Below are 25,088 nucleotides of genomic sequence, written 5' to 3'. Positions count from 1 at the left end.
GAATGAATGAGAGAGAGAAAAAGAGTGATAGAGTGAGTGTTAAAGGGAGAGAGAGAGAGAGTTACAGTAGAATGAATGAGAGAGAGAAAAAGAGTGATAGAGTGAGTGTTAAAGGGAGAGAGAGACAGAGTTACAGTAGAATGAGAGAGAGAGAGAAAAAGAGTGATAGAGTGATAGAGTGATAGAGTGATAGAGTGATAGAGTGAGTGTTAAAGGGAGAGAGAGACAGTGTTACAGTAGAATGAGAGAGAGAGAGAAAAAGAGTGATAGAGTGATAGAGTGATAGAGTGATAGAGTGAGTGTTAAAGGGAGAGAGAGACAGTGTTACAGTAGAATGAGAGAGAGAGAGAAAAAGAGTGATAGAGTGATAGAGTGATAGAGTGAGTGTTAAAGGGAGAGAGAGACAGAGTTACAGTAGAATGAGAGAGAGAGAGAAAAAGAGTGATAGAGTGATAGAGTGATAGAGTGAGTGTTAAAGGGAGAGAGAGACAGAGTTACAGTAGAATGAGAGAGAGAGAGAAAAAGAGTGATAGAGTGATAGAGTGTTAAAGGGAGAGAGAGACAGAGTTACAGTAGAATGAGAGAGAGAGAGAAAAAGAGTGATAGAGTGAGTGTTAAAGGGAGAGAGAGACAGAGTTACAGTAGAATGAGAGAGAGAAAAAGAGTGATAGAGTGAGTGTTAAAGGGAGAGAGAGAGAGACAGAGTTACAGTAGAATGAGAGAGAGAGAGAAAAAGAGTGATAGAGTGAGTGTTAAAGGGAGAGAGAGACAGAGTTACAGTAGAATGAGAGAGAGAAAAAGAGTGATAGAGTGAGTGTTAAAGGGAGAGAGAGAGAGACAGAGTTACAGTAGAATGAGAGAGAGAGAGAAAAAGAGAGTGATAGAGTGAGTGTTAAAGGGAGAGAGAGACAGAGTTACAGTAGAATGAGAGAGAGAAAAAGAGTGATAGAGTGAGTGTTAAAGGGAGAGAGAGACAGTGTTACAGTAGAATGAGAGAGAGAGAGAAAAAGAGAGTGATAGAGTGAGTGTTAAAGGGAGAGAGAGAGAGACAGAGTTACAGTAGAATGAGAGAGAGAGAGAAAAAGAGAGTGATAGAGTGAGTGTTAAAGGGAGAGAGAGACAGTGTTACAGTAGAATGAGAGAGAGAGAGAAAAAGAGAGTGATAGAGTGAGTGTTAAAGGGAGAGAGAGACAGTGTTACAGTAGAATGAGAGAGAGAGAGAAAAAGAGTGATAGAGTGAGTGTTAAAGGGAGAGAGAGACAGAGTTACAGTAGAATGAGAGAGAGAGAGAAAAAGAGTGATAGAGTGAGTGTTAAAGGGAGAGAGAGACAGTGTTACAGTAGAATGAGAGAGAGAAAAAGAGTGATAGAGTGAGTGTTAAAGGGAGAGAGAGACAGTGTTACAGTAGAATGAGAGAGAGAGAGAAAAAGAGTGATAGAGTGAGTGTTAAAGGGAGAGAGAGACGGAGTTACAGTAGAATGAGAGAGAGAAAAAGAGTGATAGAGTGATAGAGTGAGTGTTAAAGGGAGAGAGAGACAGAGTTACAGTAGAATGAGAGAGAGAGAGAAAAAGAGTGATAGAGTGAGTGTTAAAGGGAGAGAGAGACAGTGTTACAGTAGAATGAGAGAGAGAGAGAAAAAGAGTGATAGAGTGAGTGTTAAAGGGAGAGAGAGACAGAGTTACAGTAGAATGAGAGAGAGAGAGAAAAAGAGTGATAGAGTGAGTGTTAAAGGGAGAGAGAGACAGTGTTACAGTAGAATGAGAGAGAGAAAAAGAGTGATAGAGTGAGTGTTAAAGGGAGAGAGAGACAGTGTTACAGTAGAATGAGAGAGAGAGAGAAAAAGAGTGATAGAGTGAGTGTTAAAGGGAGAGAGAGACGGAGTTACAGTAGAATGAGAGAGAGAGAGAAAAAGAGTGATAGAGTGAGTGTTAAAGGGAGAGAGAGACAGTGTTACAGTAGAATGAGAGAGAGAAAAAGAGTGATAGAGTGAGTGTTAAAGGGAGAGAGAGACAGTGTTACAGTAGAATGAGAGAGAGAAAAAGAGTGATAGAGTGAGTGTTAAAGGGAGAGAGAGACAGAGTTACAGTAGAATGAGAGAGAGAGAGAAAAAGAGTGATAGAGTGAGTGTTAAAGGGAGAGAGAGACAGAGTTACAGTAGAATGAGAGAGAGAAAAAGAGTGATAGAGTGAGTGTTAAAGGGAGAGAGAGACAGAGTTACAGTAGAATGAGAGAGAGACAAAGAGTGATAGAGTGAGTGTTAAAGGGAGAGAGAGACAGAGTTACAGTAGAATGAGAGAGAGAGAGAAAAAGAGTGATAGAGTGAGTGTTAAAGGGAGAGAGAGACAGCGTTACAGTAGAATGAGAGAGAGAAAAAGAGTGATAGAGTGAGTGTTAAAGGGAGAGAGAGACAGTGTTACAGTAGAATGAGAGAGAGAGAGAAAAAGAGTGATAGAGTGAGTGTTAAAGGGAGAGAGAGACAGCGTTACAGTAGAATGAGAGAGAGAGAGAAAAAGAGTGATAGAGTGAGTGTTAAAGGGAGAGAGAGACAGTGTTACAGTAGAATGAGAGAGAGAGAGAAAAAGAGTGATAGAGTGAGTGTTAAAGGGAGGGAGAGACAGCGTTACAGTAGAATGAGAGAGAGAGAGAAAAAGAGTGATAGAGTGAGTGTTAAAGGGAGGGAGAGACAGTGTTACAGTAGAATGAGAGAGAGAGAGAAAAAGAGTGATAGAGTGAGTGTTAAAGGGAGAGAGAGACAGTGTTACAGTAGAATGAGAGAGAGAGAGAAAAAGAGTGATAGAGTGAGTGTTAAAGGGAGAGAGAGACAGTGTTACAGTAGAATGAGAGAGAGAGAGAAAAAGAGTGATAGAGTGAGTGTTAAAGGGAGAGAGAGACAGTGTTACAGTAGAATGAGAGAGAGAAAAAGAGTGATAGAGTGAGTGTTAAAGGGAGAGAGAGACAGTGTTACAGTAGAATGAGAGAGAGAGAGAAAAAGAGTGATAGAGTGAGTGTTAAAGGGAGAGAGAGACAGTGTTACAGTAGAATGAGAGAGAGAGAGAAAAAGAGTGATAGAGTGAGTGTTAAAGGGAGAGAGAGACAGAGTTACAGTAGAATGAGAGAGAGAGAGAAAAAGAGTGATAGAGTGAGTGTTAAAGGGAGAGAGAGACAGAGTTACAGTAGAATGAGAGAGAGAAAAAGAGTGATAGAGTGAGTGTTAAAGGGAGAGAGAGACAGTGTTACAGTAGAATGAGAGAGAGAGAGAGAAAGAGTGATAGAGTGAGTGTTAAAGGGAGAGAGAGACAGCGTTACAGTAGAATGAGAGAGAGAAAAAGAGTGATAGAGTGAGTGTTAAAGGGAGAGAGAGACAGAGTTACAGTAGAATGAGAGAGAGAGAGAGAAAGAGTGATAGAGTGAGTGTTAAAGGGAGAGAGAGACAGCGTTACAGTAGAATGAGAGAGAGAGAGAAAAAGAGTGATAGAGTGAGTGTTAAAGGGAGAGAGAGACAGTGTTACAGTAGAATGAGAGAGAGAAAAAGAGTGATAGAGTGAGTGTTAAAGGGAGAGAGAGACAGCGTTACAGTAGAATGAGAGAGAGAGAGAAAAAGAGTGATAGAGTGAGTGTTAAAGGGAGAGAGAGACAGCGTTACAGTAGAATGAGAGAGAGAGAGAAAAAGAGTGATAGAGTGAGTGTTAAAGGGAGAGAGAGACAGTGTTACAGTAGAATGAGAGAGAGAGAGAAAAAGAGTGATAGAGTGAGTGTTAAAGGGAGAGAGAGACAGTGTTACAGTAGAATGAGAGAGAGAGAGAAAAAGAGTGATAGAGTGAGTGTTAAAGGGAGAGAGAGACAGAGTTACAGTAGAATGAGAGAGAGAGAGAAAAAGAGTGATAGAGTGAGTGTTAAAGGGAGAGAGAGACAGTGTTACAGTAGAATGAGAGAGAGAAAAAGAGTGATAGAGTGAGTGTTAAAGGGAGAGAGAGACAGAGTTACAGTAGAATGAGAGAGAGAGAGAAAAAGAGTGATAGAGTGAGTGTTAAAGGGAGAGAGAGACAGTGTTACAGTAGAATGAGAGAGAGAAAAAGAGTGATAGAGTGAGTGTTAAAGGGAGAGAGAGACAGTGTTACAGTAGAATGAGAGAGAGAAAAAGAGTGATAGAGTGAGTGTTAAAGGGAGAGAGAGACAGTGTTACAGTAGAATGAGAGAGAGAGAGAAAAAGAGTGATAGAGTGAGTGTTAAAGGGAGAGAGAGACAGAGTTACAGTAGAATGAGAGAGAGAGAGAAAAAGAGTGATAGAGTGAGTGTTAAAGGGAGAGAGAGACAGAGTTACAGTAGAATGAGAGAGAGAAAAAGAGTGATAGAGTGAGTGTTAAAGGGAGAGAGAGACAGTGTTACAGTAGAATGAGAGAGAGAGAGAGAAAGAGTGATAGAGTGAGTGTTAAAGGGAGAGAGAGACAGCGTTACAGTAGAATGAGAGAGAGAAAAAGAGTGATAGAGTGAGTGTTAAAGGGAGAGAGAGACAGAGTTACAGTAGAATGAGAGAGAGAGAGAGAAAGAGTGATAGAGTGAGTGTTAAAGGGAGAGAGAGACAGCGTTACAGTAGAATGAGAGAGAGAGAGAAAAAGAGTGATAGAGTGAGTGTTAAAGGGAGAGAGAGACAGCGTTACAGTAGAATGAGAGAGAGAAAAAGAGTGATAGAGTGAGTGTTAAAGGGAGAGAGAGACAGCGTTACAGTAGAATGAGAGAGAGAAAAAGAGTGATAGAGTGAGTGTTAAAGGGAGAGAGAGACAGCGTTACAGTAGAATGAGAGAGAGAGAGAAAAAGAGTGATAGAGTGAGTGTTAAAGGGAGAGAGAGACAGTGTTACAGTAGAATGAGAGAGAGAAAAAGAGTGATAGAGTGAGTGTTAAAGGGAGAGAGAGACAGCGTTACAGTAGAATGAGAGAGAGAGAGAAAAAGAGTGATAGAGTGAGTGTTAAAGGGAGAGAGAGACAGTGTTACAGTAGAATGAGAGAGAGAAAAAGAGTGATAGAGTGAGTGTTAAAGGGAGAGAGAGACAGTGTTACAGTAGAATGAGAGAGAGAGAGAAAAAGAGTGATAGAGTGAGTGTTAAAGGGAGAGAGAGACAGTGTTACAGTAGAATGAGAGAGAGAAAAAGAGTGATAGAGTGAGTGTTAAAGGGAGAGAGAGACAGTGTTACAGTAGAATGAGAGAGAGAGAGAAAAAGAGTGATAGAGTGAGTGTTAAAGGGAGAGAGAGACAGAGTTACAGTAGAATGAGAGAGAGAAAAAGAGTGATAGAGTGAGTGTTAAAGGGAGAGAGAGACAGCGTTACAGTAGAATGAGAGAGAGAGAGAAAAAGAGTGATAGAGTGAGTGTTAAAGGGAGAGAGAGACAGAGTTACAGTAGAATGAGAGAGAGAAAAAGAGTGATAGAGTGAGTGTTAAAGGGAGAGAGAGACAGCGTTACAGTAGAATGAGAGAGAGAAAAAGAGTGATAGAGTGAGTGTTAAAGGGAGAGAGAGACAGCGTTACAGTAGAATGAGAGAGAGAGAGAAAAAGAGTGATAGAGTGAGTGTTAAAGGGAGGGAGAGACAGTGTTACAGTAGAATGAGAGAGAGAGAGAAAAAGAGTGATAGAGTGAGTGTTAAAGGGAGAGAGAGACAGTGTTACAGTAGAATGAGAGAGAGAAAAAGTGATAGAGTGAGTGTTAAAGGGAGAGAGAGACAGTGTTACAGTAGAATGAGAGAGAGAGAGAAAAAGAGTGATAGAGTGAGTGTTAAAGGGAGAGAGAGACAGTGTTACAGTAGAATGAGAGAGAGAGAGAAAAAGAGTGATAGAGTGAGTGTTAAAGGGAGAGAGAGACAGAGTTACAGTAGAATGAGAGAGAGAAAAAGAGTGATAGAGTGAGTGTTAAAGGGAGAGAGAGACAGCGTTACAGTAGAATGAGAGAGAGAGAGAAAAAGAGTGATAGAGTGAGTGTTAAAGGGAGGGAGAGACAGTGTTACAGTAGAATGAGAGAGAGAGAGAAAAAGAGTGATAGAGTGAGTGTTAAAGGGAGAGAGAGACAGTGTTACAGTAGAATGAGAGAGAGAAAAAGAGTGATAGAGTGAGTGTTAAAGGGAGAGAGAGACAGTGTTACAGTAGAATGAGAGAGAGAAAAAGAGTGATAGAGTGAGTGTTAAAGGGAGAGAGAGACAGTGTTACAGTAGAATGAGAGAGAGAGAGAAAAAGAGTGATAGAGTGAGTGTTAAAGGGAGAGAGAGACAGTGTTACAGTAGAATGAGAGAGAGAGAGAAAAAGAGTGATAGAGTGAGTGTTAAAGGGAGAGAGACAGACAGTGTTAGAGTGAGAGACGTATTAGAGTGAGAGAGAGACGGACAGAGAAAAAGAGTGATAGAGGGACAGAGGGAGAGAGAGACAGTATTAGAGGGAGAGAGAGACGGTGTTAGAATGAATGAGAGAAAAAGAGAGTGATAGAGGGACAGAGGGAGAGAGAGACAGTGTTAGAGGGAGAGAGAGACGGTGTTAGAGGGAGAGAGAGAGACAGAGTGTTCGAATAAGAGAGATGGTGTGTTAGAGTGAAAGAGATAGGGCAAGATGGCGGCGAACAGAAAAACCAAGTAAGTTGTTCAAAACCTTTCTTTTTAGTAAACTCTGTGTACACAAACAATGTTCTCAATACTCGGGTTCATGTGTAGAGACCCTGGTGATACTTCGATCAAAGTGTCATGTTGTGTCGAGCCTTCTTAGTTTTTTTAAAAATAGCGATTTTGATGCAATGAGTTTTTTGATGCAATGAGTGATCAACACAAACATTTACATCGATAGACTGACGTTATGATTTATTTGCCTCGGGTGTACTGTGAAGTGGGTAAGACTATTTTTAGTGGCAGGCTAACTATGTACCGTTGACTTGTGCTAGCCTAGCAACAGCAAACTCTGCAAGGACTTAAGTCGGGACTGTGGGACATGGAGGAGACCTTGGCTGGAGGATGTGAGGGACCTGGGGGCTACATGGGGATGAATGATACCAGCTATGTAGCTACGGGCCAGGCCATTAAGAGCCTTAAAGACCAACAGCAGTATTTTAAATTGTATCCTAGACTGGACTGGAAGCGGGGACAGGTGTAATGTGTTCACGCTTTTTTGTGTTTGTGAGCAGCCTAGCCGCTGCTTTTTGGACCATCTGATCCCGTGCCACTAGTGTCAGAGGGAGACCAAAGTAGAGAGTTACAATAGTCTAGACGGGAGGTTATGAAGGCAAATATGGCTTTTTCCAGATCATTGTATGACAGAACAGACTTGAGTTTGTTGATTATTCTTTAGATAAACTGGTCTTTACAAAAGATGAGATGTGTTTGTGGGAGTCTAAAATAACACACAGGTTACGTGTATGGGTTTTAACATAGGGGGCAAGGGGACCAAGGTTGGCAAGGATGGATTTTTTGGATTTTGAAGGGCCAAAGACAATAACTTCGGTTTTGTTGTTATTTAACTGAAAGAAGTTGTTAGCCATCCAGATTTGAATTTACACCAAACAGTCTAAAAGAGGCTGCATGGAGTTGCCAGATTTAAGTGCGATGTACAGTTGGGAGTCATCTGCATAGAAGTGGAACGAAATATTGAATTTTCAGATGATGTCACCTAAGTGGAGCAGGTACGGGCAGAAAAGTACTGGACCCAGAATGGATCCCTGGGGGACACCATAAGACACAGGGGCAGAGGATGAAGAGTACTGGACCCAGAATGGATCCCTGGGGGACACCATAAGACACAGGGCCAGAGGATGAAGAGTACTGGACCCAGAATGGATCCCTGGGGGACACCATAAGACACAGGGGCAGAGGATGAAGAGTACTGGACCCAGAATGGATCCCTGGGGGACACCATAAGACACAGGGGCAGAGGATGAAGAGTACTGGACCCAAAATGGATCCCTGGGGGACACCATAAGACACAGGGGCAGAGGATGAAGAGTACTGGACCCAAAATGGATCCCTGGGGGACACCATAAGACACAGGGGCAGAGGATGAAGTAGGAGGTAGGAGTGAAACCAGTTTAGAGCTGGACCTTTAATGCCAATCCACTGTACAAGACGCTCTAGTAGTGTACCATGGTCTACAGTGTCAAATGCAGCACTAAGATCCAACAGGATCAGAATGGCATTATCACCTGAGTCAAGGGTGAGCAACAGGTCATTTGCCACCTTTAACAGGGCTGTCTCAGTGCTGTGGCTGTGGCTTTGAAACCAGCTTGAAATGGCTCTAGGATCTTGGAGTTTAGGTATGGAAGCAGCTGTGTTAACACCACCTTATTTGAGATAAATGGCAGTTTTGAGATAGGGCAGAAATTATTAGGACATTTTTCCATCTAGATTATGTTTCTTTAGCATAGGCTGGACAACCGCATGCTTGAAACATATAAGAACAGTGCCGGTGGCAAGACAGGAGTTTGATGAATTGAATGGAGGGACCAATAGCATCAAAAGCATCTGTGATGATCTGTGAAGGGATAGGATCGTGTGGGGCTGTTGATGGTTTCATGTGCTTTACAATGTCCTATAGATAAGTGTATGACACTGCTTGGAATTGGTCAAAACTAGCTGTAGCAACAGGGAAATGAGGTGGGGTGTCAGATACAACAAGGGTGAACTGTGCTCTGATGTGGTCAATTCTCTCAGTAAAAAAACTTCAAGAACTCTTCACAGCTATTGGTGGATGCCTCGACCTCTGGAGACACTTGGGAGTTAACAATAGTCTGGCTTTCACCAGACCAAGCTCAATCTTTTAAGATTTGAACATTGGTCTGGGGAGTCCGCAAAGTATTTTCTACTGCACAAGAGGCATGATCAACAGGCATAGTTCAAATGACACTGTACGCAATTGGATGGTCATTCTATTCATCTTACACTGCATGAAAAGTGTGATTTCCGTCAGTATGCGGCACTGTAGATTGTCGTGGAAGTTCAGTTTAATGGCTGTTCGCGGCAGTTTGCAGGCAATGCCGAAAACTGCCATGACTTGTCAGAAATTGACGTGGGCCTTGCTTGGCAGTCGTCCCCCCATGACCCCCCTCCTCCTAATTCTAGGGGAGGAGCTTTAACATGTAAATGAAAACGCTGTGAGCTATACAAATCAGGGTAGCAGGGGGAGTGAACTGTGCATGCTGGCATGACTGTGGCCTTTGGTCTTGCTTAAACTCCCAGTAATACGCTCAACAGGCAGAAATGATGCTGGGTATGACATGTCTGTTCCCTGCAAGCTCCAATAATGTAACCTGACTTAAAACAGTCGATAGAGTTTAGATTCAGATTTTCCCTTCACACCAACACAATGAGAATTTCAGAGGCAAATATATAAATGATTGTCTTTATCACTATCTTCATTCAACAAAAATATATGCAAAACTGCATATATTTTTGTTGAATAAAAAATATATACCTATATAAGTGACCCTGCTGTGGCGTATAGACTGAGAATGTTTTGGACTGTGTAAGTAGTCTACTACCAGGGAAATAGTAGTAGACTATTTACACAGTCCAAAACATTCTCAGTATATACGCCACAGCAGGGTCACTTCAATAAACCACTAAGTCCAACCGTTACGCCCCCACGCCAGCAGGGGAGACACTTCCTCTAGTGAGCAGTGGTTGCACTGTGGTCGCGCTTCCACCAGAACAGCTGATAGGATAAACAACAGTCAGTGTGCGGCGGCAAATTCAGAGAGGAGCATCTCCAGTGTTCGAGTAAGAGACAGAGTTAGCGAAAGAGACAGAGTTTCAGTGAGAGAGAGAGAGAGAGAGAGAGAGACAGTGTTAGAGAGAGAAAGACAGAGGGTCTGTTCAAAACAGAAGACAGCTACTTTGGATTAAATGCATCTTTTAAAAATGAGCATAGCACTTTAGAATCTTTGGTTAACACTACAGTATGATGTTAGCAAAACCCGGACTAAATTAGCTTACCTAAGCTTGCAGGCTAACGGTATAAATTAATTTTACGGGCGACAGATATATCAGACCAGAAGCTATTAATGGTTACAACAGTATAATCAGATGGTAAATTGTTTATTTCTCATCTTAAATCTACAAATTTTAGCAAAATAATGTTACACAAATCCCATTTCAACAGATTCAGCAGTATTATCAATGTTATCCGCCATCTTTGTTTACTTTTCACAGATATTTCCGACGTTGCTGCAAAGGATTATGGGTGGGAGGGAGCATGACGTGTGCACATAGACAGTGAGTGTGCATCTATGCTGCCTCCAAAAATGACCGTTATCCAGTGTTGGGATGGCTACTCGCACATTACTCGTTACTGTAAAAAAATGTAATCCCTTACATAACTTCTTTACTCTATGGAAAGTAACGAGTCACATTACTTTTGCGTTAGCGTTGAAATGTTTCCATGGACGCTGTTATTGATATCGTCCCCTTTTATTTATTATTTAATTAATTACGTTGTATGAAACATTAGATAGCATAATCTAGTCTATTACACTACTCCAACCCAGGCATTCCTTACAGCGCTGATCAATGCTTTGTCTTAATGAAAGCTGCCTTCAAGTTCACAAACACGGCACCTCAGTGCTGCTTTTAGAAATTCTGCAAATTCGAATTGCTTTATGGAGGCGTGAGCGAGACAGAGTGTTAAGGTCACATGATGCCCCAGGCTGCAGGTAGAAATGCGTACGCTCGCTCTTCCCTGCAAGCAAGAGCTGCTTTGGTGGAGCCTGACCAGTAGAACAGGATGTCAGCAACCAGTTCCATTCCAAATAAAACTATAACCTAACTGCTTAATTGCCACATCACAATGTGAGTAATACTGTGTGGATGACTGAATGTCTAATTTAATAGTATATTACGCAACAGTGGTGACGGCTAGACGTGCCAGTTGAATTTCTTCCTGGCACGCACTATGATCTTGAGCAACTCATGACAGGGCTACTACAACAGAAGCAAACACCTAAGTAGGCGGGCCATTTAGCAGTTAAACCTCCGACCATGTTTAATGCATTTAATGCAAATGTTTATGCATTTTTTTTAACTCTGGCACAAACTCTTTTTCATCTCTGATCACCACTGTTCCTTTCAGCCTAGCTGCCCAAGCCATAGCCTCTATACCCCATAGCCTCTATACCCCAGACCCATGTAGTTTGCTCCTGAATTAATACATGATCAAACTATAAAAAATATTCTTCATTGTTCAACAGCTTCCGCCTGTTTGGTTGACATTTATTACCTCCACCAAGGAGGTTATGATTGCAGTGCGATTTGTCAGTTTTGTTTATCGGCCTGGTTTTCACGAAACCTGGTGGGAAAGTGCAGCACGGGCCGTGCTTTCTAGTGGCTCGGAGTCAGGGTGGCTCCACGAATTTAACTTCAAGCTCCCTTCTAGTTCATCTGGCATGAGTTAATCAAAGGCAATTTACAGCGTAGATGTACACTTCTGTTGGTGTGCTACTTGGTTATAGGCACAATGCCAAGCAGAGAGTGTGGCTCAGCGACTCATATCAAAAAAATCACAACTATTCACTTAATAACAAATGTTTATCCACATTATCTATCCGTGGTGTGATGTTATTCCACATGGGGGCGCTGTGGTGTGATGTCATTCCACATGGGGGTCTATGCTGTGGTGTGATGTTATTCCACATGGGGGCGCTGTGCATACCTGGTCCAGGTGTCGGTCCCTGAGCAGCTCATACTCGTCCTTGAGCGTGTGCTGCAGCAGCGTCCAGATGATGGGCTCCAGCTCCGCGTGGTCCGACAGCAGACGCGTGCACAGCATCTTCAGGCGCAGGTACGCCACCCTGTACACTGACAGCCACACACACACACCGGCCGTTACACGAGACTATGCCACTTAAACAGACACAACCACACACACACACGGCCGTTACACGAGACTATGCCACTTAAAGCCACCTGTACATACATAACCACATACACGGCTGTTACTGGTTGTCACTGTTAAGATGATGTCTTATGGGACAGTTTCCCATACATGGATTAAGCCTAATCCAAGACTACAAGAAAATTTAAATTGAAGTTCAACTCCGTTGAAAAAAGCTTTCAGGCTAGCTAAATCCACGTAAAGAAAACAGGCCTTATAGCCCATCGCTTAATCTAGGGTTTAATGCGTTATAGCCCATAGCTTAATCTAGGTTTTAATGCGTTAAGCCTGTTACATACTCGCCACTCCCGACCGGTAGCGCGACACTGTGACGTCACAGGAGCGGCGTAACCATTTATACTTGTGCGTGGTGGTGGCACCGTGGTGGTGAGCTGTCAGTAGCATTGGCCTCAATGGCAGTAAAAACTACCCTCTGTGATGATACTGCAGTCTTCGGTTGCTGCTATTCACAACTACCATCATTACCATCTAGTTTCCAAGCTGTGTGGAGCTAGATGGATAGATACTTTATTCATCCCGAGGGAAATTTTAGCTAGCTGGCTGGTGCTGAGAGATGAGTCTTAGCAGATATCCTTTGGTTGAAAATAAATATCTTTGTTACCTTTTGCTGGATTATTGGCATGTCCCTGGCTCCTAGTTCTTTCATCTTAATTCCCTGTGTTACATCTCTCTCTGGTAGCTTCATTAATCTAAGGTTTAATGTGTTATAACCCATATCTTAAATCTAGGTGTTAATGTGTTATAGCCCATAGCTAATCTAAGGTTTAATGTGTTATATTAATCTAAGGTTTAACGTGTTAAAGCCCATAGCCTAATCTAGGGTTTAATGTGTTATAGCCCATAGCTTAACCTAGGGTTTAATGTGTTGTAGGCCATATCTTAAATCACTTACTGTGTCTCAAATGACGCACTTCTGCACTTAATAAAATACCTAAATACCTAATCACGACTTCGGACTGTCTTGTTCTTCCAGTGCTCTCCAGACTGCCAGTGAATTCTCCAGGTTGGTGAGTTATGAAGAACTTTGTTGGCATTTGTGAAGACACAGCTGTGTGCAGTTTTCATGCAGGTCATCATTGCCCTTGGACATTTTCAGCTGGTTTGGAAATTGGACTAATTTAACATGATTTTTTGTTCTTTTTAAAAAATTATTTATTTTTTAACTTTTATTTGTTAAGGCGAGACACTACAGGTGAATAGGGTAACATTTTTAACAAGCAGATATCACTATGAAACTTCCCCAGTTGATTACTTACATTAATATGAGAAAAAATGTATTACAAGTTTGCTGTAATTTAATGTTTACATATGCAAATTAGGCATTATCTAATTAAATATGCGCTAATTTGCATACATTTTAAGGCACGAAACCTGAGCATTGGATACAGCCAGGTTCAAAATTATGTTTTCATAGTGTTCAGATATTAGATGGGGAAACATTTACAGAGGGATTTATGAATATCTACTTTTGTTATCCTGTAAATCAGAAAATTATGTCACTAGCCCTAAAAAATCGATTTTTTCCATGTTTTTAGGCATAAAATGTCATGTAAGTCAGGCTAGGAATAATATATCAACAAACCCCTCTGTAGAAATCTTCGACATATAGTTAGGCATAAGTCTAGAAAGTTTGGTGTATGTTAGGGGTGTAACGGTACACAGAAGTCACGGTTCGGTTCATACCTCGGTTCGGACATCACGGTTCGGTACGAGTTCGGTACAATGGAGGGAAAAGCAAAACAAAAATGCAGAAAGCATTTTTTTTGTACATGTCTCAGGCTGTACCACCTAGTGTCATACAGTCTCTTCCCTGAGCTATCTGCAACAGCCTGAAGTGTGTAAGATGTAGGCTAAACAGTACAATAAGTACCCAGACTCCATCTGTAACTTGTAAACAAAATAAGACAATCAGCTATAAAACTGAAAATAGGCCTACAGCATCTTTTATTTCTAAAAGTGCAAATTACATAGAACAATTATTTTTAAAAATCCACTTAAGCAAGACCTTCAACATCTGTGTTTAGTTGTATATGGAAGGGTCTACAATTTGCCTCAATATTTTTTTATTGTGTATAAAGTAATAATATAGCCTACTAACTGTGAAAATATCACACTATTTTGCCTTTTTTTAAAAAACGAAATTGCTCCTTTTATTTCATAAACAGACTACAACTAGAAGTCATGTGACTTTGCCCTTTGACGTTAACTCACCGTAGCATGGTTTGTTTATTAGCCTGGTTAGCGTTGTCACTTTATTTTACTGTCTATGCACTTAACACTACCAGCTCCTCATGTGAGAAGTTACAAGTTACCCCAACATAAAGGTAATTACCACGCGATTTACATAGCTTTCTGTCATTACGAAATCATTTAATTTATGCCATAGGTTTTGGCCGTATTTGTATGTGTATCCAAAGGCTGCTGAAGCGCAGGGGAAGTTTTTTCCCCTCGTTTCAGTGATTGGTAGCCTACATCATCTGGGTGATGGCTTCGAATATGTGTAGCATTTTTTCCACTCACATACCCAACAACTGCTGAACAACGCCGACACACAGTTTCATCTTATCCACCACTCTTTCGCCTGTACTAACGTTACTGTAACTGAAGTTCTCAAACTTGCGATATTAAAGAGACTGTGGGTCTAACCTTAGTGCTGCTAATGACTGACGGACTCGACCGACGACCTGACAAAAAAAAACATAGGCGCCAATCAGAGCTTCAGAGCTAAGGGGAGGCTACAGATTAGCATTAGGTGTCGCTAAAGAACTCCCGTAACTCTCGCTACTTAACAGTATGCGCATGACGTTAATTAATCCGCACACAAGTTTTATGTATTTTTATACCGTGTATTCTCTGTGTAAATTCATGCACCGAACCGTGACGCCCGTACCGTTTCGGATATGAATACATGAACCGTTACACCCCTAGTGTATGTACGTGCTTCTGAAGTGGAGTGTTTGAGCTCAGAGTGTGAGAGGAAGCTCATTTTGAGAAAACAGCCTTGAAAGACAGCCAATGACATTCCGTTCTCAGCCTAGACTCGCCTTTGAACTTTCGCGATTGGTTGCTGATACAAAGGAAGTGTCCATATATGGATCACATAGCGTGATACAGGAAAACAGAGCTTTCCAACGGTAGTACACATGATATGTTTTGGACCCCGGTCGCGGGAGTGCATGCAAGGTTAGAATGCTAACTTTTGCTGAATTTAGGAGAAATATACAGGCGCGAGTAGACACAATATAATGAAGTAAACATCTAAATGTGTAAATCGGACTTTTTTGTTGTAATTGTGTGATAGAATACATGCCAAGGTAACATACTAGCTCAAAATCTCGAAATTGACCAGTGCATGAAAAAACGATGTTTTCACCTGCCGTGTCTCGCCTTAATTTGTTTGTTGTCCGTCTTGTACGTCTTGGTTTCACGGGTATGCTGGCGACTACGCCGCTCCGTCTGGCATCTTTTGTCTTTTTGTTATGTGTCTTGTATGTGGAGCGCTTTGGGTTGCACTCTGTGCATGTTAAATGCGCTATAAAAATAAAACTGACTTAACTAATTTGAGAATGTATAAGTATAATTATAAGTATATATACTCTTTTGGTCTCTGCATTTATCCCAAGCCGTGAATTAGTGAAACACTCTCAGCACACAGTGAACACACAGTGAAGGGAAGCACACAGTAATCCTGGCGCAGTGAGCTGCCTGCAACAACAGCGGCGCTCGGGGAGCAGTGAAGGGTTAGGTGCCTTGCTCAAGGGCACTTCAGCTGTGCTTACTGGTCAGGGTTCGAACCGGCAACCCTCCGGTAACAGGTCCGAAGCGCTAACCAGTAGGCCACGGCTGCCCAATGTGAGGATCCGTGAGAATGTTCACACTTAGAATACCTGATTTGAGAATGTGAGTGCGTTATAGTTATAGTATCGCTATAGTTTCCTGGCTTTCTTGATGACACTTTTCTAGCTGTTAAAATTAACAAGATTCAGCTGGACTTGCAACGTCACGGTGTCTCGAGGTCACAAACGTTTCTCTTTTGGACGTATAATGCACCTCAATGTCGTAGATTGTAGGGGCGAGGACTTTAAAACAAGCTTACATGGGGCGTTTTATTTAAATTACGCTCGTTTCCAGCCGCCACATTTATCAACACACGATTATTCTAACGCTTGGAGTGAAGTTTCATGAATCACACGTGAGCCCCATGGTAAGAGGATGTCTGGCTCAGATCTACACTGGTTTCTACGCTCTGTTGATCTACACTGGTTTCTACGCTCTGTTGATCTACACTGGTTTCTACGCTCGGTTGATCTACACTGGTTTCTACGCTCGGTTGATCTACACTGGTTTCTACTCGGTTGATAAATGAGGGCCAGTATAACCATATAGGTCACTGTCGAATAGAAGACACCAATAAAGTTATATTTAAATGTTCCGTGTCATTTCCGTTAATTGCATGGAGCTGCTGTTCGATATAGATGACACTATGGGTGCTGCACGAAAGTGTACTCACGGAAGTACGCCAATCGAGACAGAAAGTAGGGCTTAATGTGTCGCAGCCCATAACTTAATCTAGGGCTTAATTTGTTATAGCCCATATCTTAATCTAGGACTTAATGTGTTGCAGCCCATAGCTTAATCTTGGGTTTATAGCACATAGCTTAATCTAGGGCTTAATGCGTTATAGCCCATAGCTTAATCTAAGGCTTAATGTGTTACTCGTAAAGTGTAAACGTGTTACTCGTAAAGTTTCCATGAGCAACAGGTTTGACTGCAACAGGTCTCTGCAACAGGTAACTGTTAAGATGCAGCCAGACCACCTTTCAGCTGCCTTCAGGCAGTAGTGTTCAACCTCAAAAAGAGCAACCAACTTACGTTTCTTGTAGAAGTGGCCAAGCGAGTTGGACCTGGGGGGTCTGGAGGCCTGGGCGGAGGCCTGGGCGGAGGCCGATGGGGGCTGGGCAGTAGTGGGGGGGCTCCGGTCTTGGACGGGGGGCAGGGGTCTGCTCGGACGCACCGGTGACAGGTAGCTGCAGAGAGACAATGAAATAGGAGGGTCAGACTCTTAACGGAACCAGCCGAAGCTGCATTGGCTGCTGGTGATGTTTTTAGCTCACAAAGGGTGTGTGTGTGTGTTGATGTAAACAGACTTGGTTGTTGATTGACCACTGTGGAAAAACTCCTACCTATAGCACTTCTGTTAGGGCTGCTGGATTGTGGCAAAAATCATGATTATTTTGGTCAAAATTGTAAATCACGATTACCGATTATTCATGAGGGTCTCCCCTGGGTCTTAGAAAATATGTAATCCATTGGGACTGAAGAAGCAAACAATCAGTATTAGTGATCTAATGGTAGCATTCGTCTAATGTTATCCTCGCGTTTGCCTAATGTTATCATGGCGTTTGCCTAATGTTATCCTCGTGCATTAGTAGAAGCTAATAGACAAGCTGTAACGTGCTAATTTAAAAAAGCAGGCGTGTTCTAACGTTAGATTAGCCAACTTGCCATAAGTTCTATGAGTAATTTGGTTACCTCGATTGACAGTGATGGTAACAAATTTATTAGAGCACGCGCTAGTTACATTTTCGGCGTGGTTCATGAGGCTACCGGCTGCAGGAGCACACACACATGCAAGCCTGCTTGAGTGGCCTCTACCCTGAGGGGAGGGGTGCGTGGAGTATGGGTCTTAAAGAAGCAGCGTGAATCAGTGCGTTGTATGAGCTCAAATTGTATGTTTTTCCAAAAACCCTATTCCTTAACGGAAAAAAAATGATTGTTTTTTTCTCGATTATACTATTTTTGTGATTGTTTGGAGCCAAATTTGAGATTGAAATTGAAATCTGATTAATTGCTAGTGTTAATTTCGTCAGACGAGACGAGAGGAAATATGTTCGTCAACGATCTTTTTTTTCATGACTAAGACGAGACGGCAGTAATGTCCTGAAACACTGACTAAGACCATCTTAAGATGCATTATTGTTGACTTGAAGAAAAAAGACGAGACTAAAATGTTTTGCATGAAATAAAAACTAAGATAAAATCTCTCTTAATTTTCGTCTTCAAAATGAGAAGACAGAATATCTAGCTGTTACGTTTTTAAAATATTCCGAATGAGTTCATACGCAACAGCTTTCCTGTAGGCTAGTCTACGTGCTGTTGCTGCAACACGAAACTAAATGGAACAAGAACACTGGAGATTTCTGCCAGAGTTAGCAAGCTAACTACCTAAGCTTTATGCCACAATGCTACATACCCAGAAGTTGAAGCTTCTCTCATACAAATTAACATCCCCAGAATGTCCATACGAAAATGTTCATCATGTAATGTCAACTATTTAACTAGTGACTAAGTAGACTGATGATGCAAAGATTGCTAGCAAGTAAGCTAAGTAAGTTGACCTCAGTCAACAGCCATCAGACACACAGACCTCAGATGCTGCCCCCTTCCCCTCCCTTCCCCCCCCTCCATCATCACTGCTGATCAGGCTATTGCACCTCTCCCCCACATGGTGACCACGAGCAGTGCGGCAACAATGGCTTCAGCCAATGGCCATCAGTCTCTAGCCACACGACAACCCTCACAGAAGCACCCCTCACCCCCCCCCCCATCCCCCCAATCATTTCAGCGGACCAAGTAAGTTATCTTTTAAGAAAACTCCATCCTCGTAAGGCAGCCGGGCTTGACAGACTGTGTCCAAGGCTGCTCAAGGCCTGTGCTGCTGAACTGGGGGAGCCACTGAAGCACATCTTCAACTGGAGTCTACGTCTCAGACAAGTTCCAACACTGTGGAAGACATCATGTCTCACCCCCGTTCCCAAGAAACCACACCCCAGCGAGCTTAATGACTTCAGGCCTGTCGCTCTAACATCACATGTGATGAAAACAATGGAGCGGCTGGTCTTAGGTATGCTCAGACCCCAGGTACGCCATGCACTAGACCCTTTACAGTTTGCATACCAGGAGAAAGTGGGCGTGGACGATGCCATCACTTATCTTCTACACAGGACACATTCTCACCTAGACAAGGGGAAAAGTGCTGTAAGAATCATGTTCTTTGATTTCTCAAGTGCTTTTAACACCATCCATCCCCTAAGACTGGGAGGCAAGCTCTTGCAGATGGGTGTGGACGCTCACCTGGTAACCTGGATTACAGATTACCTGACCGAGCGACCACAGTTCGTCAGACTGAAGAACTGCCTCTCTGACACTGTGATCAGCAGCACCGGAGCGCCACAGGGAACTGTGCTCTCTCCAGTCCTGTTCACCCTGTACACATCTGACTTCTGCTACAACACCAAGTCATGCCACATGGAGAAGTTTTCTGATGATACTGCAATTGTGGGGTGTATCAGGGACGAGCAAGACGAGGAGTACAGGAGCCTGGTGGAGGACTTTGTGCAGTGGTGCAAACTCAATCATCACTTTCAACTTAACACTTCAAAGACCAAGGAGATGGTGGTGGAGTTCCGAAGGTCTAAGGGCCTGTCCACACGGAGACGCTTTTTGGGTTAAACGCAGAGGTTTTGCTTCGTCTTGGCCGAGCGTCCAAACGAATCCTGTAAACGCACTGCCCGAAACCGCACTTTTTTGAAACCTGGTCCCAGAGTGGAAAAATCTGAAACCGTAACCCTTTTGAATTCGTTGGGACAGCGAAACCGCACATCCTACTTGCCTATCATCGCCACACCTTAGCTGCCCTGGACTTGACACTTATAGTATTGCCTAACAATACTAGTTTTCATACATGACATTACCTACGATTACACTCCGTAGGATAAATATCACAACTGATGCTGCGCTGCGCCGATAGCTTATGACTTGATGGACTGAACACTGTTTTTCCCGGTGTTTTTTATGCATTCTAGCTACTGTCAGTGACGCGAGAGAACTTAAGTTATTAGGGAAGTGCAGTGTAAGTTTGCATTAATTTGTGCGTAGTGCCGGTGTCATTAATTTATTTTACATGTCTTACAACATAAATAAATGCATTCATAGTGAAGTCAGATATGAGCATACAAAGACGCTTAGAACTCATGTTAAGCTAAATGCGAATGGAAGATTTGCAAAAGTATCGACTGTTACTAACAAGTATTATAGCAATATTATAAATGTGGCGACGGAATGGCCTAGAACTTGGGTACGCCTAGCCTTTGCACTTACGGTGATAACCAAAACTAATGTGAATCGCGGACTATCCTATAACCAAAGAAAGTAAAGGAGATTATTTTTACCTGCGTTAGCCAAATAAAGGACGGGACTGCACCCTTCACAAACCGTAAAAATTAAGTGTATTAGTTTTACAGTTGACTACAGTTCACAGTTCACTATAAGTCCACACAAACAATTCTGGTTTCCTTGCACTAGCCATTTCGTCATAGCCTATTCTGTTTGTTTGTATAGCCTCCGTAGACGGGCTCTGATAGCCTACAGCGCAAGATTTGGTCAATTTCTGTAAAGAAACAGTGCCACCTATAGGCCTGGGATATGAAGTAACGTGTTGAGTCGTGTTGAGATGGATCCGTTTGGACGCAAATATTCTTGATACGGTTCCAGGGAAGACGGAGGAAAAAAAGATCGGTTTGGTACGTGTGGACTAGGCCTAAGCCCGCTCTGCTACCAGTCTCCATTGATGGGGTCAATGTGGAGGTGGTAAGCACCTACAAGTATCTGGGTCTCCACCTGGACAATAAACTGGACTGGTCAGCCAACACTGATGCACTCTACAAGAAAGGACAGAGCAGGCTGTACTTCCTGAGGAGGCTGCGGTCCTTCAATGGGTGCAGCAAGCTCCTCAGGATGTTCTACCAGTCTGTTGTGGCCAGCGCCCTCTTCTATGCAGTGGTATGCTAGGGAGGAAGCACAAAGAAGGATGCTGGGCGACTTGACAGGCTGGTAAGGAAGGCTGGCTCTGTAGTGGGAGCTGAACTGGAGTGCATCACTTCAATATCTGACAAAAGGACCCTAAACAAACTGATCAACATCTTGGACAATGAATGTCATCCGCTCTACAGCACTATCAAAAAGCAAAAGAGCTTGATCAGCTGGAGTCTTCGCTCACTGCCATGCACAACTGAAAGGCTGAGGAAGTCATTTGTCCCCAGGGCCATTGAACTGTTCAATGCCTCACTAAAGGGAAGAGGAGAGATAGACTTCTCTGCTTAGTCGGTCTGCCTCTCCATGTCCATGTTTTTTGAGTACTGACTGCCCACTACTGCTTTACTATTGTACACAGCCTAATGTTTTCACTACTGTTTTACTGCTACACTGTTTTTCATGCTATATTAGCACACATGATCAATGGCTGCGGTCAGGCTTCTGATACAATACTGAATGAATGAATGGCTATAACCCTATTACCTCAACCTGTTCTTGCACTGAAATAGTTTTTTATTTTACCTTGTCTACATTACACTTTACTCTCCTATTTGTCTATATTATTTATGCTGGTCTCTAGACCTTACTCTTGCACTGTTGCACAGTTGGACTAATGTTGGACTACTTTTTGCACCTTCACCATGGACTAATGTTGGACTACTTTTTGCACCTTCACCATGACACTCACTCTCTTGAGCACCTTGCCAGGCACACATAACTAAGGACTATGGTTGGACTACTGTTTGCACCTTCACCATGACACTCACTCCTTTTAGCACCTCACCAGTCCCGGCCCTGTCACTACAAGCGTCTTATGCTTGATCACCCTCAAGCACATTGGACTTTCTTAATTTAACTTATATAGTGTATTTAGTATTGTTAGTTTTCTTGTCTGTCTTATCTTCTACTGTCTTATTGTACAGTGGAGTTTAGTTATATGTTTATACTTATGTTTACCATTTCTGCTGTAAGTGCATGTTGTGTGTTATGTCTGTATGCTACTGAGACCCTTGAATTTCCCCTTGAGGATCAATAAAGTATCTATCTATCGATCTATCTATCTAATATGGAAAGTTCGCTAGCAAGTTAGCTATGGCTAAGATGGAGAGTCTGTTTCGGGAATGTGTTGTGTTTGGGCGCATATCGCCATCTAGCGGAGTAAAACATTAATACTTTGGTCTACGACAGTGTTTCTCAAACTTTTTCAGTTTCAGGACCACTTAACTAACCCTAGCTAAAAAAAAAAAAAAAAAAAAAGATTAGACCTACTTCAACAGTAGCCTATAATTAGTCTACACTATAGGCCTGACTCACTGAACCACCTTGCTTATTGTCTTTGCACTTTGCTTATTGTGTGGATTCATACTGTATGATTTAAACTGGCATATCTTTAGACAGTGTTGCAGAACTGTTTTTACATACAAGTTGGTTCAATATTGCAAACAACTCATCTATATTATATTTTACCACGTCTGCTCGCGGAACACTTGGGATAGCTTGCGGACCACCAGTGATTCCCGGACCACACTTTGAGAAACACTGGTCTACGAATATGACAGTGGTCCAGTCAAATCTTTTACTGTCTATGGTCAAATCCCAGCCGAGCTCGACTTACCTGTGCATGTAAACATACTGACTGACAAAAAATCAGAATGAGTAATTATAACAGACGAGTAGCCCTGTGGACACACAATATTGTTGGAAAATTGAGATGTGTGAAACACTATTTGACTCAAATGGTAATCAGAAATAATTTGTTATAAAAAAAAAAGACTAAAATGTGTTGACTAAAACTGACTAAGACTAAGATACCTTTAGTTTTCTTTTGACTAAAACTAGACTACAATGACGAGACTTTTAGTCGACTAAAACTTGACTAACAAAAATGATATTTGAATGACTAAATATGACAAAGACTAAAAAGGACATTTCGTCACAAGACTAAGACTAAATTAAAAATAGGTGACAAAATTAACACTATAATAATTGCACAGCTCTAACTTCTGTGTGTATCTGAAATGGCTGTAGTTAGCATGACAACAAAGAAAACAGACGGAATGGAATCCAGTCTGAAGGCAGCCAATACCCTATGGTAACCAGTATCCTACGGCAACCAGTATCCTACGGCAACTAGTACCCTATGGCAACCAGTATCCTACCTGCAGCAGAGTTGCCCAAACCCTTTTCTCTCATTTAGAAGGAAAAGGCATCTCATGGCACACCAGGAGTATAGCGATACAGTCAACTCACAATTTGGCTCCTGGGACTACACCTGCACCTAAAACATTGCCTAAGCAAAGCCACCAAAACAGCCAAAAACGTTCATTCTGCTGGACTCTCCTTCTATGGTCTGGACAGTACAGTTGGACTTTGAACAAAAACAGAGAGGACCTGACCAACGGTCTTCCATGTAAAGAACAGAGAAGACCTGACCAACGGTCTTCCATGTAAAGAACTTACACATTTCCTAGGTAGATTGATGATGCATACTTCTGCATATTTCATCACGTACTACTCAATTCCTTATGTACAGTACAATGTTCAGCTTCATCAGCCAGCAGCACATCCCCCATCGCTCAGTACACTTCGCCCCACAAGTGTGTTAGATCACTGTGCTGAGAACGGTCACGTCATTTCTGCTATCAATTCCTGACTTGCCATATTCCAGTAAGTGAGAGAATAGTGCCAACACAGACAGTAAGTACGTCTTTTTAAAATGCCGGGCTACAGCTCGTTAGGACCCTGAACAATGACAATAGCGCCCAATCAACAACATACAATATGTTCACGTGGCCTTTTGGTATGGCCTCAGCTCGTTAGGACCCTCCATGGAGGCGATATCAAAATAGCACCAGGTACCAGAAAAGCAAAAACGCCAGTAGAGTCGAGGTCAGATGAGCTGATACCACTCCGTGGAAAACAAGCATTACAGGACTGTGGCAGGCCTGCCTGTCTGTGTGTGTGTGTGTGTGTGTGTGTGTGTGTGTACACGCTCACAGGTCAGTGCTGGGGATAAGTGTGTGTGTGTGTGTGAGCGTAAGTGTGTGTGTGTGTGTGAGCGTAAGTGTGCGTGAGCGTAAGTGTGTGTGTGTGTGCGTGAGCGTAAGTGTGTGTGTGTGCGTGAGCGTAAGTGTGTGTGTGTGCGTGAGCGTAAGTGTGTGTGTGTGTGTGCGTGAGCGTAAGTGTGTGTGTGTGTGTGCGTGAGCGTAAGTGTGTGTGTGTGTGTGCGTGAGCGTAAGTGTGTGTGTGTGTGTGCGTGAGCGTAAGTGTGTGTGTGTGTGTGCGTGAGCGTAAGTGTGTGTGTGTGTGTGCGTGAGCGTAAGTGTGTGTGTGTGTGTGCGTGAGCGTAAGTGTGCGTGAGCGTAAGTGTGTGTGTGCGTGAGCGTAAGTGTGTGTGTGCGTGAGCGTAAGTGTGTGTGTGCGTGAGCGTAAGTGTGTGTGCGTGAGCGTAAGTGTGTGTGCGTGCGCCTGAGTACACACGTGTTGTGTTGTGTTGTGTTGTGTTGTGTTGTGTTGTGTTGTGTTGTGTTGTGTTGTGTTGTGTTGTGTTGTGTTGTGTTGTGTTGTGTTGTGTTGTGTTGTGTTGTGTTGTGTTGTGTTGTGTTGTGTTGTGTTGTGTTGTGTACGTACAGGTCGGCAGCGGTGTGGCTGTGCTGGGGGGGCTGGTGTAGGGAGGCGGGGGGCTCAGCGGTCTCCAGGCGACCATCCTCTCCAGCCTGCTGCAGCAGCTCAAACAGAGGGGAGTCCTACAGGGGAAACACACACACACACACACGCACAGAGAGACACACAAACACACACACACACGCACAGAGACACACACACACACACACACACACACACACACACGCACACGCACACGCACACGCACAGAGACACACACGCACAGGGCAGATTCAGACAGACAGACACAAACAGAGTACGAGTACATATGTACAGTTAAGAGCAAAAGGATTCTCTAAGTGTAAACCCCTGTTGATGTTCTCTGCATCAATAAGTTTGTTCTGACTGAAAATGTCACTGGCACATGCCAAAACAGGGGTGGGCAAACTTTTTGGCTCAAGGGCCACATTGGGTTTTGAAAATTGGCCGGCGGGCCGCACAACACACAAATACAAAAAATACACTTTTTTGTAGCCTATAATTTAGTATCAAAAGTATTTGTTTAAAATATACTATTTAAAATATATAATTTGTTTAAAAAATACTGCTAATTTGAAGCTGTTATAAATTGTGCGCTGTCGCTTTAACGTTTTTAAACGTTTTAATTCACGTTTATGTCTCAATGATCTTCTGCCCGCTCCGT

At 42.7% G+C, this 25,088-nt stretch overlaps 1 protein-coding gene across 3 annotated transcripts in view; it reads right to left on the bottom strand.

Moving 5' to 3' along the window:
- Window positions 1–25,088, bottom strand: part of rb1 (retinoblastoma 1) — a 69,759-nt gene that overhangs the window by 7,549 nt on the left and 37,122 nt on the right. For all 3 annotated transcript variants that reach the window (XM_042093770.1, XM_042093771.1, XM_042093772.1), the window contains exons 18-20: window positions 24,413–24,528; window positions 16,781–16,935; window positions 11,666–11,811 (exon numbers count right to left, since the gene is read on the bottom strand). In XM_042093770.1, coding sequence (XP_041949704.1) covers window positions 11,666–11,811; window positions 16,781–16,935; window positions 24,413–24,528 — 417 coding nt within the window. The remainder of the gene's footprint in view (window positions 1–11,665; window positions 11,812–16,780; window positions 16,936–24,412; window positions 24,529–25,088) is intronic.

Source organism: Alosa sapidissima, chromosome 5 (genome assembly GCF_018492685.1).
Source record: "Alosa sapidissima isolate fAloSap1 chromosome 5, fAloSap1.pri, whole genome shotgun sequence".
NCBI lineage: Eukaryota > Metazoa > Chordata > Actinopteri > Clupeiformes > Clupeidae > Alosa > Alosa sapidissima.
This window is presented reverse-complemented; position numbering and strand designations above follow the sequence as displayed.